This window comes from Cyprinodon variegatus, unplaced genomic scaffold, assembly GCF_000732505.1.
Source record: "Cyprinodon variegatus isolate N-32 unplaced genomic scaffold, C_variegatus-1.0 Scaffold428, whole genome shotgun sequence".
NCBI classification, from domain to species: domain Eukaryota; kingdom Metazoa; phylum Chordata; class Actinopteri; order Cyprinodontiformes; family Cyprinodontidae; genus Cyprinodon; species Cyprinodon variegatus.
Window position 1 is genome coordinate 288,410 of NW_015150881.1, and position 15,314 is coordinate 303,723.

The 15,314-nt window shown below is 37.6% G+C and overlaps 1 protein-coding gene across 2 annotated transcripts in view; it reads left to right on the top strand.

Moving 5' to 3' along the window:
- Positions 1–12,647, top strand: part of LOC107093495 (mast/stem cell growth factor receptor kita-like) — a 30,894-nt gene extending 18,247 nt beyond the window's left edge. The window contains exons 11-21 of one of the 2 annotated variants that reach the window (XM_015388591.1): positions 1,448–1,574; positions 3,015–3,119; positions 3,206–3,316; positions 4,035–4,173; positions 4,263–4,330; positions 4,820–4,911; positions 8,045–8,167; positions 8,450–8,561; positions 8,800–8,899; positions 10,210–10,315; positions 10,422–12,647. In XM_015388591.1, coding sequence (XP_015244077.1) covers positions 1,448–1,574; positions 3,015–3,119; positions 3,206–3,316; positions 4,035–4,173; positions 4,263–4,330; positions 4,820–4,911; positions 8,045–8,167; positions 8,450–8,561; positions 8,800–8,899; positions 10,210–10,315; positions 10,422–10,565 — 1,227 coding nt within the window. In that variant the 3' untranslated portion in view covers positions 10,566–12,647. The remainder of the gene's footprint in view (positions 1–1,447; positions 1,575–3,014; positions 3,120–3,205; positions 3,317–4,034; positions 4,174–4,262; positions 4,331–4,819; positions 4,912–8,044; positions 8,168–8,449; positions 8,562–8,799; positions 8,900–10,209; positions 10,316–10,421) is intronic. The other variant, XM_015388592.1, reaches the window with a different exon arrangement.
- The last annotated feature ends 2,667 nt before the right edge of the window (positions 12,648–15,314 follow it).

Consider the following 15,314-nt stretch of genomic DNA (forward strand, 5'->3'; position numbering starts at 1 on the left):
ATACTATACTGAAAAAAAATTAAACAAAATCTGTTAACTTTTTTTTTTTTTCAGTGGCCCTAATCCTCTTCCGTAGATTTCTATTGACAGGCTTTTGCTGAACAACAATCAGAATCGGCTAATTGTTTTGGGCATGCCTGCTCTAAACTGTCTTTGTTAGACATAGATGGATACATTTAGCGGCCGATATTAGCAGGGTCCTTTGAATCGCAGTGGCCGCTAAGTGCCTGCAGTCACCAATTTGTGACTGCAGCCAAGCCTTAAGATGATGTCAAGCACATGCATTGCCGCTCCCTCCATTAGCTATCCTTTGTTAATCTCTGATTTGTTAAATAATATTTCATCCTTGTATAAATTTAGACTTTGTAAAATTTGTTATATTTGCATACTTCTATTATGTAAGTGGAGGGGGTAAAAAAGCAATATGAACCTTTAAAAAAATCAACAGCAAACATAAGTTGTCTCGATTGTCTCGATAATCAGCCTTAAAGGAACCTGTATTGGTTGATCTTTAGTTTCGGTGTGGGCTCTGTCATGGATCAGTGACCCGTTCAAAGACGGCTGCACCCTGAACAAGATTAGGAAGTTATAGAGGTTAGTTAACTCACAGTCATGTAAGAGATCAGTTTTTTCTCATGCATTTTTGCTCAACTAATTGATTTTCCTTTCTAATTTCAGGAGATAATTATTCTAATTTAAGCTTAGTTTAAGCTTTTAGTTTAAGCTTAACATGTAAAACCAGTACCTACCATATTCCAAATGCAGCAGTAAACCTATGATCAGCCATCATAAACGTCACATCTGTGCAATTAATCCTTTACAAACCTACATATCAGTTGCTACACACCCTTGTTTAATGAACTCCAGTGAGAAGCACTGACATTTTTTCATCATAGAATTGTAAATAGCTTCAGTAGCTGTTGGCAAAGATCCTGTCCTCATTTACTAATAAGGTCTGCCTCCACTGCGTGCAGAGGGTGTTAAAGTTAGAGACATCCGTCTCCTTGGGCTCGGTGACAAAGTTTTTGCACAGAAGAGGAAAAGCATGTTATTTTAATCAGTATGAATGTGTGCTAATGAATTTGAACAGAGTCAATTAACCATTTAGAGTGAAAACACAGCGGAGTTAAAGGATTTCTTGACACTCTGATGCTTTAAGTCGTTAATTCACCTCCCTGAGCGCGTTGCTTTTGCTGTGCTCCGATGAGTCAGGCTCCTTCAGTACCAGCGGGTGCATCTGCAGCAGGATCCTGAGGGTGAAGTCTAGACTAAAGCTGTCAAGTAAACAGCATTGATCAACCAGACTTTAGAGAAAGGGGTAATGAAAGTAATACAAAAGGATGATAGTCATAAAATGATATCAGCAATGCTGGGAAGTAAATCAAGTAATAATGATAAGGTGTTGTGAGTTTTTCTCTGTGTAAGCCCCTTTCTCCATCCATCACAGAAACCAAAGTTCCAGATTCAGTGGAAGGTCATTGAGAGCATTAACGGAAACAACTACATCTACATTGACCCCCTCCAGCTGCCATATGACCTGAAATGGGAGTTTCCTCGACAGAAGCTTCGCTTTGGTATGACGACATCCCTTATTGTCTTGCTAGCCATTGTTTTAAGGGTTAGCTCAGGACTTTAAAGGTAAAATCTGTATGTGACTGTGTATACAAGACCCAAGATTAGTCATGTTAGATGATGAAATTTCAAGTTTGGCATCAAACTTGGACAAGCTTTCAAGACCCGAGTCCAATAATCTGTTCTGCCCTACACACCTCATGAAAACACGCCCAGTGTTTATGAGTGAAAATTGACTCTTGTTTATTGACCATAGACTTGTCAATGGGGATTACACCAAAAGCTAACAGCTGTCATGAAAGGAATCAAGTCCAAAGGGGACGTCTACCGCTTTAAAAACAACTCCAACCTCAGACACATCGTTACAGTTTATAAAAAACCCTATTTTATGATGGTATGAATTCAGGAGTAATTTACAAAGAAACCAAAGATTATTTTCTCAGGGAAGTAGGAGGTAGTGCTCCACCAATGATCTCCATCTGTGAAACAAGGTCTAATAATGGGACCTGTAATGTTTTTCCTACCAAAAATACAGATCTTTCACTTGAACCTTAAGGATTGTGTTTTTTAATACATGTTTTATTTTAGTTACACTAACTAGAATGTGTTTACTCAGTAGGGAGCAAAAGTATGGAGTGACTTTTCTTCCATTGTTGTTGAAAACTTTCCAAATGTCTTTGTCCAAAAAGACAATATTTTTATCTTTTTGGACGAAAATATTTTGTCATTTTAGATGAGTTTCCAAACGTCTAGTGGATGAAAAAGTATTGGACTCGAAATTTCCCACTATGCACCTTAAAAAGTAGTGACCACTGTTGCGAAAGTGGCAACAAATAACAAAGATGGCGGAGTTGTTGTTAGCAACAACCTTTTTATTGGTCGATGTGAGCATCAAGAGAACATGACCTGTGAAAACGCAGAACATGTTCTGAAATGAAATGCAATTCAAAAATGTGAAAATATAAAAATAAAAAAAGTTTAAAAAAAAAATGCAGTAATAAAATTAAGTGAAAACATAAAATAAAATAAAAAAATATCTGAGAAAACAGCCAAGTTACTCTTAAAACATTTTTTATATTCAAACCTTTTTTTAAGTTTTATTTCTGGATTTGTTTTTTTTCGTTCTTTTTTAAAATTATCATTTACAAAATGATTGCTTTGCTTGCAACAATATTGGAGCAAAATTCACTAAAGTCTCCTCCCTCCATTTCCCTCAAGAAAGATCAATCGTAACTACACTTTCTAAGTACAGCATTTATAGACTACTGTGATTTCTTTTTTTTTAACATCCAGGACGCACTGATCTTGATTTAAACTCAATGAGGACAAAAAGAGTCAACTGTAACAAGAAACATACAGTATATTAACATCTTGAAATATTTGAAGTAAATCTTACTGATAAAATCCTGAAATTAGAGCACTATTGCTTTTTTATCTTAAAGGTAAAACCCTGGGCTCTGGGGCGTTTGGAAAGGTGGTGAGGGCCACTGCATATGGACTTTGCTCTGCAGATACTGTCACAACCGTTGCTGTTAAGATGCTAAAACGTAAGTCAGTCAGTTTGGCCTTTCTCTCATGATGTATGCAGCATGGAACCGAGAAATAGAGAGTACATTTACCAATGTCCTCTTAGCTAATGCACATTCCACGGAGAAGGAGGCACTGATGTCTGAGCTGAAGGTTCTTAGTTATCTTGGAAACCACGTGAACATCGTTAACCTGCTGGGAGCCTGCACTGTTGGAGGTAAGATAAAAACACTACATTCAAAACCGGTGATTAAGTATACAGTATGGTTCATCCATGAACTGAACCTTGATATTATTTCAAACAGAAAGCCATGCAAAAAAATCAATAAAATCATAATGCTAAAATGACCAGAATCATCAAAGATTGTGATCTACTTTTAATAAAACAATTTTTTATTTATTTGAGTTATCTGGAACTGAAAATGAATGATGTTTAGTCTTTAATGGCAGTCACTACTGTTTGGAAGATTGCCTTTAATGATTAGAAACATACTTTATCTGTTTGTCTGCTCACCCGCTGATTGCTCAATATCTGTTCTAAATCAGATACCGCCCAGCTCTAAGGGAAGGACATGATGTAGTTCGGTTTGTCACTAATTTACCACTGATCAATGTCAATTACCTGCCCACCTAGACCTCAGTATTGACTGGGATCCTGCCTTTTTATTGGTTTCTAACTAAGAGGATGCAATGTTATTATGTTATGGACACATAAAGCACTTGAGAGATGTTTTAAAGGCATGTAAAGATCCTCATTACGAGTTATGTCCTGACAGATATTTTGTTAAAACCCGATGAGTTCATCTCATCTCCTACCACTTGTCAAATGCAGACATTAAAATGACTAACAGCAACACAAAGGCAGTATCATCATCTTTTGTCTCATCTTTATTGTTCCCTTAATGTGTTTTTTTTAAATCCCTGAATCCTGCCAGGCCCAATTTTGGTGATCACAGAGTACTGTTGCTATGGTGACCTGCTCAACTTCCTTCGAAGAAAAAGAGAGTCGTTCCTGAGCTCCCAGGATGGTGATGGTTACTATCGCAACGTTTCAAAGCAGTCGGAGCCGACAAGGTATTCATGTGTGCAAAATTCCCAGCTTTAATTATACCAGTAAAATGGTTCAATTTACCACATAAGACTGTGTACATATTTTTGTGTAGCAGGGATGCAACTGGTACAGGATACATCCCTATGCGTCCTTCTGAGAAAGAAAGATCCTCCCAGTCAGGTACCTCTTTTGCATTTTTACCCAAACGTGCAGTGAAGTAAGCAAATAGAATAGAAAATCTCTTTAATGGGGAAATTCTGGTGCTTACAGCAGTAAAAAGATTATTAAAAAATGGTCACACAAATTTGGACATTAGAAAAACATATAAGAATGACATAATAGTGAAGAGTTAAAAGATAAACAATAAAATAATGTACTGTAAAGTGTTTTTTAACAGTATAAAAACTGTGCACCTGGAGAATAAATATCCAATATACAGCTATGGACATTTCTGCAGTAATAGATATTTGAAAATAGCAGCAACATCAGAGATGTGCAAAATGACAGCAGCATGTTATTCAACGGACTAAGATAGAAACTGCATGAATGTAACAACTTATTGAGATTGCTTGGAACAGTGGTTATAGAGTCTTACAGCTGCTGCTCCTGGTGCATTTAGGGTGCAGCAGCTTCCTGTACTGAAGCTGACTAATGGAATCTTTATTTCAGATTACATAGAAGAACTCTCTCTGGATGCTGAAGACCTCCTCAGCTTTTCCTACCAGGTTGCTAAAGGAATGGAGTACATTACCTCCAAGAATGTAAGACTTTACCACACTCTGTTTGTACAGAGATTGTATAGGTCCTGCTGCTACTGTATAAATCATGTTAAAGCTCAGTGCCTGCATACACAGAAAGCTGATGGTGCATTAATACAAACACGACATCACTGCTTTTACTCTAAATCTTATGTCGCACATAAATTAAACAAACCCTCCTAAGTTATTTATTGTTTACATACAGTTCTACCTGTATGGAGGGATACTGTATTTCAAGCAGGACTTTTACAGTCTCCCAGAAACGATCCATGAGCCATTGTATGTTCCCAATATGGTTGCTGCATGCTTTCATCAATTACCTTTTAAATACACTTATTGTTTAAACCCAGATGAGTTCATCTCATCTCCTACCACTTGTCAAATGCAGTCATTAAAATGAGTAACAGCAACACAAAGGCAGTATCATCAATTTTACCTCGTCTTTATTGTTCCTTTAATGTTTTTTTCTTTACAAAGGGACTTTTACAGGCTCAAAGAAAAAACCCATGACATTAAATGTTATACTGCCTGTATGTTTACCGTATGGTTGCTGAGTACGTACATAAACTACTCTGCTTTTCTCAATAATTACAATTATGGAAGCAGTGGAAATGTGCAATATTGCCAAAACGGCTTTTATTTCCATTTCTAAAATTAAAACCACCTCTTCAGTAGCATCATAGATGAGTGGCTCTGGCTGGATCATTTTAAAAATAATAGCGGTACATTTACTACATGGTTTAGGTTACATTTTTTATTTAGTTACTTCAAAATTCAGGGTTTTAAATGCTATATTTCATGCTTCCTCTAATTTTTATGGGTGTTGCTGTTTCTAGCCAGCTTATGCTAGACGGCTTTTACTTTTGTTTGCTGGCTTTTAACACTGGCAGGACTTAGTTGTTGTAATATTGTGTAGCTTAAAAAAATTATTATATTATATTATTTTATATTTTTATTTTGTCTCATTATTTTTAGCTATGTAAAGGCCTTTGTTCTCAGCTGTAGCTGTTTTAAAGCGTTCTACAATGATGATGAAGTATGGTAGATCTAGCTTTAGCTGAATTATTTTTCATCCCTAATAACAGTACAGCTATAAACTGTATTTTTGGTACCAGCAATATTTATTGCAATTTATATATTTCTATGAAATTCCTCACCAACAGATGAGCCCCATTTTCAGTGCTAATGAAGGAACCCAGCAACATTAGTGTTTCAGGCACAGCATTGCAGCTTTATCGCTACAAATGTTGTAGAGCGTCATTAAAAGGCTGAAGAAGTAGAAACAACCTGACAAATAGACTGTCTACATGCATAGAAACAAGCAGTCACAACAATCTGCTGAACTTAAGGAAGGGTTATAAATTAAAATGCTTTGTTTTGGGAATAGGCTTATTCATTCAGTCACTTCAATTATGATTTGAGGCATAAAAGAAAAAAATCAAAAGAACAAATCCAATCATGTCTACAAAAAAAGCCATAAGTGGAAACAAGTATTTTAGGGATGAGAAAGTGAAAACTAAAGTGTTTAACTGGCCATCTCTTATGTGACAGCAATAACGGCACAGAGATTGCAGTGTGTTGAACATAGTAAGGCTGTATAGTTTTTCTTCAACAGGATAAAGCCCCAGAAAATGCTCAAACGTTATCAAAAGCTGGCAGTCAATTGCTCTACAGAAGAAAAATCAGATGAAATTATGATCGTATACATCAGTGATAGTCCAGGTTGTGTAACCCCAAGCTTTAAAAAAAATCACTGATCACTGAAGAAGAATAACTATGGGTCCATATCTAGCCTGATGTCTTTTTTTTTATAAGACTAGAAATAAGCTGTTTAGTGACTTCCTTTTTCCATTTGCATTAAAGATCTCAGGAAATTAAGATTAGACATGGTGTTCCTCAAGGCTTTATTCTCAGGCCTTTTCTGTTCCCTAACTACATAGTCTGACTTCTTCAGACTGCAGACAATTAGTAGCATGATTTATTGATGATCTGCCAGCTATACACATCTGGTTGTTAGTCCATGAGGCAGACACCATGTTTACTTTTAAGGCTAGGCTTGAAACTGTCATTTTTGACAAAGATTATATTTACATCGGCTCAGGTTATCTTAAGGTATCTCTATAGTTATGCCTCTATAGGCTTAGACTGCTGGAGGAAGTAGGGATCACTTTACATCACTCTGCTTCCGTCTATCTATTCTCCTATTCTGCAGTATTTGTTAGTTCAACCCTTAACTCTACATTCTCTCTGCTTTTCCCATCTGCTCTATTTCTGTTTGGCTGTGGCACCATCCTGGAGAAAAATATCAACATCTTTGATTATAGATTATAGAGTTGAGCCAATTTTACAGTGCCTAGTCCTTTTTCTATCCTAGGCATAGCTATGTGCTCAGCTTTTACTGTAAATTACTGTATGTGCTGTCTTTCATCCTTTTGACATGAAAACTGCTTTAGAGCTCATCTGGTCAACAGTTTACTGTATTTGTAAATCGGTGCTTCTATACTCATTTTTTATGTCTTCTTCTATCTCCTTGGCAGAAGTCTGCTCACACTAAACCTGATTCTGTTGGAGGTTTCTTCCTGTTAAAAGGGAGTTTTCCTCTCTACTGTCGCTGCATGCATGCTTGGTAAGAGGGTTGCTGTCGAGTCAATTAGTCGATGCAATCAGCTGCTTTTCCTTAGATAGGAAACTTTGAACCAATCTGACGGTATGATCTGATTGAATTGTCTCTGTTAAGTCGCTTCAAATGATGTCTTCTGAAATGATTTATGTTAGCTGCTCGTCGGAACGTTGGACATTCCCAAATGAAAACACTGGTATTTGCTGGTTAATTTTTAAAAAGCGTCTAAGTTCACAAGGTCACAAGTTGTTCAACTTTACGCAAACTGATTTGTATAATGTTTACCACATATGCTCATTTATCCTGTAAATCAGACCATATTGTTGAAACAGTAGCCCATCTTTCAACACTGCTTATTTTTTTCTGATTAACATACTTTTCTTATTTAATATTGCTTGCAATTTAGATCTTAGTAACAGCTGCAAAGTCTGGAACTAAGCAACATTTATTGTGTCGCCTGATGCAGAAAACAGGTTATAAGGTCAATAATCAGTTGATGTTTATTTTCCCATGCAGTGTATTCACAGGGATCTAGCAGCCAGAAACGTTCTGCTGACTCATGGCAGGGTGGCGAAGATCTGTGACTTCGGCCTGGCCCGTGACATCACCACTGACGCTAGTTATGTGCTCCGGGGAAACGTGAGTCGTCTTTCACTTCCTCTTCATCCATTGCTCTTTTTTTCTTGGTATATTGTTTCCAATCCCCACATTTGGATCCAACAATGCTGCCTTCAATGATACATTTGAGATAGAAATAAAAAGGTAGTGTCACGTTTGGGTTCTGTTTGTCCTGAATCATCGATCACTGCACATCATCAGATGTTATGTGTTTGCTTTGTCATGTAAAAGAATTGCATACATAATTAAAAAGCTGTAGATCATTTAAAGTACATCCCATAAGGTAATGTACCCTCTCTCAAGGCTCGCCTGCCTGTTAAGTGGATGTCCCCTGAGAGCATTTTCGACTGCGTCTACACCTTCGAGAGCGACGTGTGGTCGTACGGGATCCTGCTCTGGGAAATCTTCTCTCTGGGTAACATTTCTACTCAAAGTTCTTTAATGTTTTCATAATGCTGGAGCCATTAAGGTCATCAGTCCGAGCTGACTGGAGCCTCATTAGAGGCTATGATGACGTTCTCTGAGCAGCAACATCACTTAGCGGAATCACTAATGCAATCAATTATTATGACTAAGCTGACCGAGCTGACTTCAGTGAATCTATATGTTTTTAAACTGTAATATAATAGAGGGAATGGATCTGTGTGTTGCAGGAAATAGCCCATACCCAGGGATGCAGGTGGGATCTGCCTTTTATAAGATGATTCAAGACGGCCGTAGGATGAGCAGGCCGGAGTTTGCTCCCATCGAGATGTACGTTGGAGTTCTTTTGTTGGTCTTTACGAACAGCTGTGGGTGTAATTCACATCGAGAGGCAAATTAATGGTTATTGTCTTCATTCCAAGGAAATACAGAAATCAGATGTGGGTTGGGTTTGTGATTTTTTTTTTTTTTTTAAAGGGTAATTATACATGGAGACTAATATATATATATATATATACTTTTTGTTAAATATCCCTTTGCAAGTTTGTATTGCAGGGATTTAGAGTTTTTGTTTGTGCAATGATGGCTCATTGTTATATTACACCAGGGAGCTTGTGGAAGGCAAGTATTTAAGAAAAGATAAATTAAGGTCACACCTAAAATCATTCATGGATTTAGGGTTAAATGTATCCTTTATACTAGTTAGAGAATCCATGAAGGGAGCTTAAGATTACAATGACGGCAAGGAGGCCTTTCACCTTAAAGACTTAGAGCTCTAGACCCTAACCATGAAAACAGACAGAAAGCTGCTTAGCCATTATAAGGACAGTTTAATTGCTGTAATGACAGATAAGATCTTTCCATTGGTTAGAGAAGTTCCCTTAACAGTAAAATGTCAGTACAACTTTTTTGTTCCTAACAAGAGACCAACATATTGGTGTAATAGAAGTTTCTGATCTAGATCTCATACAGGTATGAATGCTTTTGGGCTCAACTCACGTACTAGAGTCACATCCAGGTTGATTGAAACAAAAATGATGGTGAAACCTGCAAAAAAAGGTTTTTAGACAAGTGATCGAAGTGCTACACATCTTAGAAAAGCGTAGCATAAGAACAGCTTTTGCAAAAGCAAGCAGAGCACAGAGATTGTGCATGACATGAGTCTTTTTAGAGGAAAACAGACAAGGATGAGGAGACTGCAGCGTAACAGACAGATGCGCAGACGTTACATAAAGCTAATGGCTGTAATGTAATTTGGGCAACAGCAGGACACAAAACGCCTCACTGCTGCAAATCAGTATTTTCTTTTCCTGTTTTTTGTTGGTCTTTTATGTTTCATGACAATTTTCACTTCTACTAAATCAATGTTTTCACAGTTTATTCCTTTATTCTTATAGTTCAATCTTGTAGAGATGTTTTCAATAACTCAATTTTTATAGGATCCAAATCTGTCCAATCGATTTAAACTCAAGGAATGTCTCATATCTCAAACAAACAAAAAAAATGAAAGAAAATACTTAAGGGAAGTGAATACTTTTGCAGGGTACATTATACCTTTGTTGCTTACCTATATCAATTTGAATGTGTACTAACATTACAGTTCCAGAAGTGATGAACTAATCCCAGCCTCTCATTTGAAGGTATGACATGATGCTGTCCTGCTGGAACCAAGACCCTCTGAAAAGACCTTCCTTTAGAAAACTGGTGGAGAGAACCGAACTGCTGCTGTCAGAGAACACCAAGAACGTAAGCAGCAAAGATTGGATTTCCCTGCTGTGACTTGACATAATTATTAGTTTTAAACCTGAAAAAAAAATAAAATAAAATCCTACAAATCTGTGAAACCCCACAGGTGTACCTGACGCTAAGCAACGCTCCAAATGGTGGTGAACAGCAGAGGGCGCCGTCGCGGAGGCTTAGCTCTGCATGCAGCACCACGGCTCCCACCCAGCCGTTACTGCAGAGCACAGCCGACGTCTTCCTCGACTACATCTGACACACACACCTACATATAAACTCACTGCTACTTCTAACACCAGAGAAACTTCACCACATCCAGAACACCTGCAGACTAATTCTTAAAAACCGGCCATCTTGCATCATAAACATACACTCCTACTGTGTATATATAAGCCTTCAGTGGGCTCTAAGCCTCTAATTACTCATCCTATCAGTGTATTGATTGTCGTTGTAGTTATTTCAGGTGCATGTCTATAAAAAGCAGACTGCAGCACTAAAAGAACATTGGATACTTCATCACCCAGCAACACTGGGAGGTCATTTGGCTCACATTCAGCCTTACATTACATCTTAAGATACTTTGACTGAAAGTACATGTGTGACTGAGGAGTGATTACGTTAGACTAAAGAACAGATAGGGCACTGCTGACTACAAGTGATGTTTTTTTGTCAGAGATTTGTTACAATTTGTACAGAATCAGTAGATTTAGGCAGATATTCTAGTGGTGGGATCAGTGAAAATCACTAAGGTGGTTTCAGAATTCTTGTTGCTGTCTAGACAAAAATATTTGCCAAGATATCCAACCTTAGTCCAGTTATTGTCACAGGATTTGTGAGAGATTATTTTTCACCAGGCCTTTGCATACAGATCCTGTTCTGTACAAGGCAGATGTTGTCCTTGGAGAGAAGCCAGTGAGCCCTAGAGGAGAACATTGGCGTTTAGGCGGTGATCCCCAATGACAGTCATGTAAGCCACACGTTGCAGTGCCTTTCAAAAGTATTCTTTGTCCTTTAACTTTCTTTCAGCTGTGGTCATGTTAGAAACACAAACTTTTATCAACTTTATTGCAATTTTATAGATATAATTAAAAGAGCATGGTTTAAATGGTGCATTTCCTCCTCTTTCTCCTTTCTGGTTTCGACAAGAGACTGAAATCTTTTTCCATTCTCAGTTTGTTTTTTTATTCACACACTTAAATCCATTCAGATTAAAAATTTTATTAAACCTTGGTCCTCTAGCTATTTTGATCTTTTGGAGCCTCGTAGTTTTGTTTTTCTCCAGGATTGCTCTGTTTTTACCCCAAGCCATCTGCCTGTCAACTTAAACAAACCACTAACATAAAGAAATAAAAAACTTTTCCACAGCATGATGCTACCATACCTTTGTGATGGATGATGGATGATGTGCAGGGATAGTTTTCTAGAGTTTTGCATACAGGCCTGAAATTTTCCGGTCAGGTCTCATCATACCAGACTTCTCCTGCTTGGCAGCTATCATGGGGCTCTGGTTCGCTTCTCTAAATGAGCAATCTCTTATCCTGGCCGCTCATTTTTGACCATCTTTGTTCTTCTGGGTTTGTAGTTGTGTCATACCATTCTGTATTCAGAATGGATAGAAACTGAACTTTGTGACAAAATCAAAGCTCTGGATTCTGTTTTTTCTTTTTTTTTTTTAAACCTAACCCTGCTTTAACCTTCTCCAAATCTTGATTAGACTTGCCTACTACAGTCCTAGATCGTCATAATGTCTCTCGCTAACATTCTCTTACGAGCCTCACAGAGCATCTACCGTAGATTTATTTTGAGCTTAAATTACAAAAAGTTGGTCTATTTGGCAGGTAGCTGGTATTTAATTAGGAGTAAAAGTGTAAAGAAGGCTAATTATAACAGCAACATTTTCCAGATTCTTCATCTTAGTCTTTCACATAAAATACTCTGAAGCGACACTAAAGTAACAAAAATGTGATAAAGTTCAACGGATACAAGTACTTTGACAAGTTCATCACGGATTCCTGCCTATGTGTTAAAGCTTCAAATACTGTGACCTAATCTTCAATTATTGTATGTATATCCAAAATTAATTTCAGGAGTAAAGGCTGAGGATTTAGTGTGCTTTATGTTGTAAAATGTGTATGCAATGTAAATAAAATAGAGATGTGCCTTTAGTTTTGTTTTTGGTTTTTAACGTAATGTATTCTATCCTGACTGTTAGTGTTGAGGCAATAAGCAGATTTCCTCTGCACTCTGTTTTTTGAGATCATTGAAGTTTTGATACGGTTGGTTGAATTGTGATAATAAAGAAAGCATCTGTGATGGTTGAACAAAGCCCACAGTCCGTCTTTTGGTATTTTCCTTGTCTTTGGGATTTGATAAAGTGTGTTGGTCCATGGTAAACCGAATCAATGTTTTTAATTGTTTTAGATCATCAGACTTTAATATAGGTACAAAATGTTGTTTTTAAATCCTTTGATTAATTAAGAGGAAACCCCTTTGTGAAATCACTGTTAATCTAACAGATGATTATGTCTCTCTTGGACAGAATGAAATTATTTCAGCCACATTTGAGTGTCTTGATGCAGCAAGACGATCTGAAGCAAACCAGCAATCCCTGCGTAAAATATTTGTTTTTTCGAGTGGCGTAGTTACAGTCCTGAATGAAATCTGATAAACGTTCATTAAGATCCCTGACTGATGTCTGGACAATGTCCCATAGGATTTCCTAGCAGAGCAGAGTTTGCAGATTCATCAGTTACAACCAGTTGTCTGCACCCTGGAGCAGTACCTGAACATTATACTGCCACCGCCATGTTTGAAGGGTAGGAGGGATCTAAATCTAAAATTCGGCATATTTTTATTTTTGTCAGGTGTACCTCATGCTTTAAGATGACCACACATTTTTCCTCATTGGTCCAAATATTTTCCCTAAAGGCAAATGCAGGGATTAAAGCAGCGGTGGGAAACTCCAGTCCTTGAGGGCCGGTTTCCTGCAACATTAGATTCATCCTTGCTCCAACACACTTGAACCATATGGTTGAAATACCTCCCAAGTATGCAATAAATTTTTCTAAATTCCTTTTATCTATTTACTTGATTCAGGTGTGTTGAGTCAAGTACATATCTTAAAGTTGCAGGATACAGGCCCTCCAGTTGCCCACCCCAGGATTAAAGTATTCCAGCCCCAGGCCGGATTTCCGGCTCTTATCGATTGCTCGTGGGTTAAAAAAAATCACTCTAATATAAATTGATTGTAAATAAATAATAAAAAAAATTAAAGACAATCGAAATCCCTCTTGCATTTGTCAGCCAATGGTAGCAAAGGAGCGCACTGAAACTAACAGTATTAGCCAATCAGAAGAAGGGGGCGGGTCTTAGGAAAGCTTGTTCCTCCTCCTCTCATTTCTTGCTCAAGTCGCCAGAGCTGAAGTTGTAAACGGCGCCGTTTACGGCACCATTTAACGGAGAGACGTGTAAAAAGTCACAAAATAAATAAATCAAACGTTGTGTTTGGAGAGAAGGACGATAGAGAGAACGGAATTGCATGGAGTGGGCACAATGCAGTTCATGAACTCTGGGGAAGATGTCACGACCACAGATAAAGGTCTCAAAAATAAATGGCGCTGGGCCATGGCTGGGGGAGACAGGGCCAAATGGCAAGCCTTTTAGCAGCTGGTGCAGGGAGGTTAGGTTAACCAGGAGCTTCCAGGAACGCTTTGCAGCGAAACTGGATATCAAAACAAATGTGGCGCCTGCTAGTGGTGGATATAGGTGCACTTTCGCCATCTTCTGGCCGTTTTTGGTAGTGGATTTTTAAAAGTCAAATTTAGTCTACAATCATTCATGCAATCTCTGATATCATGCCCCAACACCCCCCTGGCATGACTAGAAAATACACACACACGCGCATAAATATATGTAAATATATATTTATATAAACCAGTTGATTGCATCGACTAATTGACTCGGATGCAATCCCTCACACTAAGCATGATTGTAGTGACAGTGGAGAGGAAAAACTCCCTTTTAACAGGAAGAAACCTCCAGCAGAACCAGGCGCAGTGTGAGCAGCCATCTGCCGAGGCCGACTGGGGTTCAAGGAGACAGAAATATATATATAAGAGTTTCTTGCCTGTGTTGAAAAAGTTCAGGCTCAGGATTTTTTATTTTTTTTTGCTTAATCCCTGCAAATGTGAGACATGCCTTTCTGTCGTTTCTGGCTTTCATTGAACCAGGAATGCTGACCTTCATGATGGCAACCAAGGCCTATGGAAATCTGGATGGTGTTCTGACCTCCAAAATTTGTTTCTGATGCACCCTTTCAACTAATTTGGAAAAACCAGTAACTCCTTAGGTTTTTTACTGTGGTTTTCCAGGGTCCAAACGGTGATTTATAAATAGCTTTTTTTCTAATCTAATTGTGGTTTCTCACAGTTTTTTCTTTAGATCAGGACATTATCTGTTGCTTTTTAATCTTCTAGCCAACTGAGTTTTTTCAGTTTATATTTAAGCATGAAAAACTGCATTTTTATTTATTTCTTTGGTTTACGATCTGAAAGATTAAAGTCTATAGAAAATCAAAAAACAAGAAGCTTTTAGGGGGCAAATGTTTGTTTTCCTTTTCAAACAATTCTGTTTAGTAAAGTAAAAAAAAAATCAAAAGAGGTGTAAGTCATAAAGAGAAAAGAAATTCTTTGGAGTTCCGGTTGTGTTTAACATTTGCAACTGTTTTTTTTTTTATTCTCATGTTGACTGAAATGGGACAGAGGGGAATATAGTAATTGCAAACATTTTGCGTCAAAATATGGATTATTATTACATTTGACTTTTGGGGGGGTAGATAAAAGGAGCACAGTTCAAGAGCAGAAGTAAGGATTTACATACATACAGTACAGGTAGAAGCATAGCACCATTTTACACTGAATACTGGTGTTATTAGTTTTGTCTGTGTACAGTATTATACTAGAACTACACTCTTAAACGGTTGTGTGGAGAAAAAAAAAAGGTGATA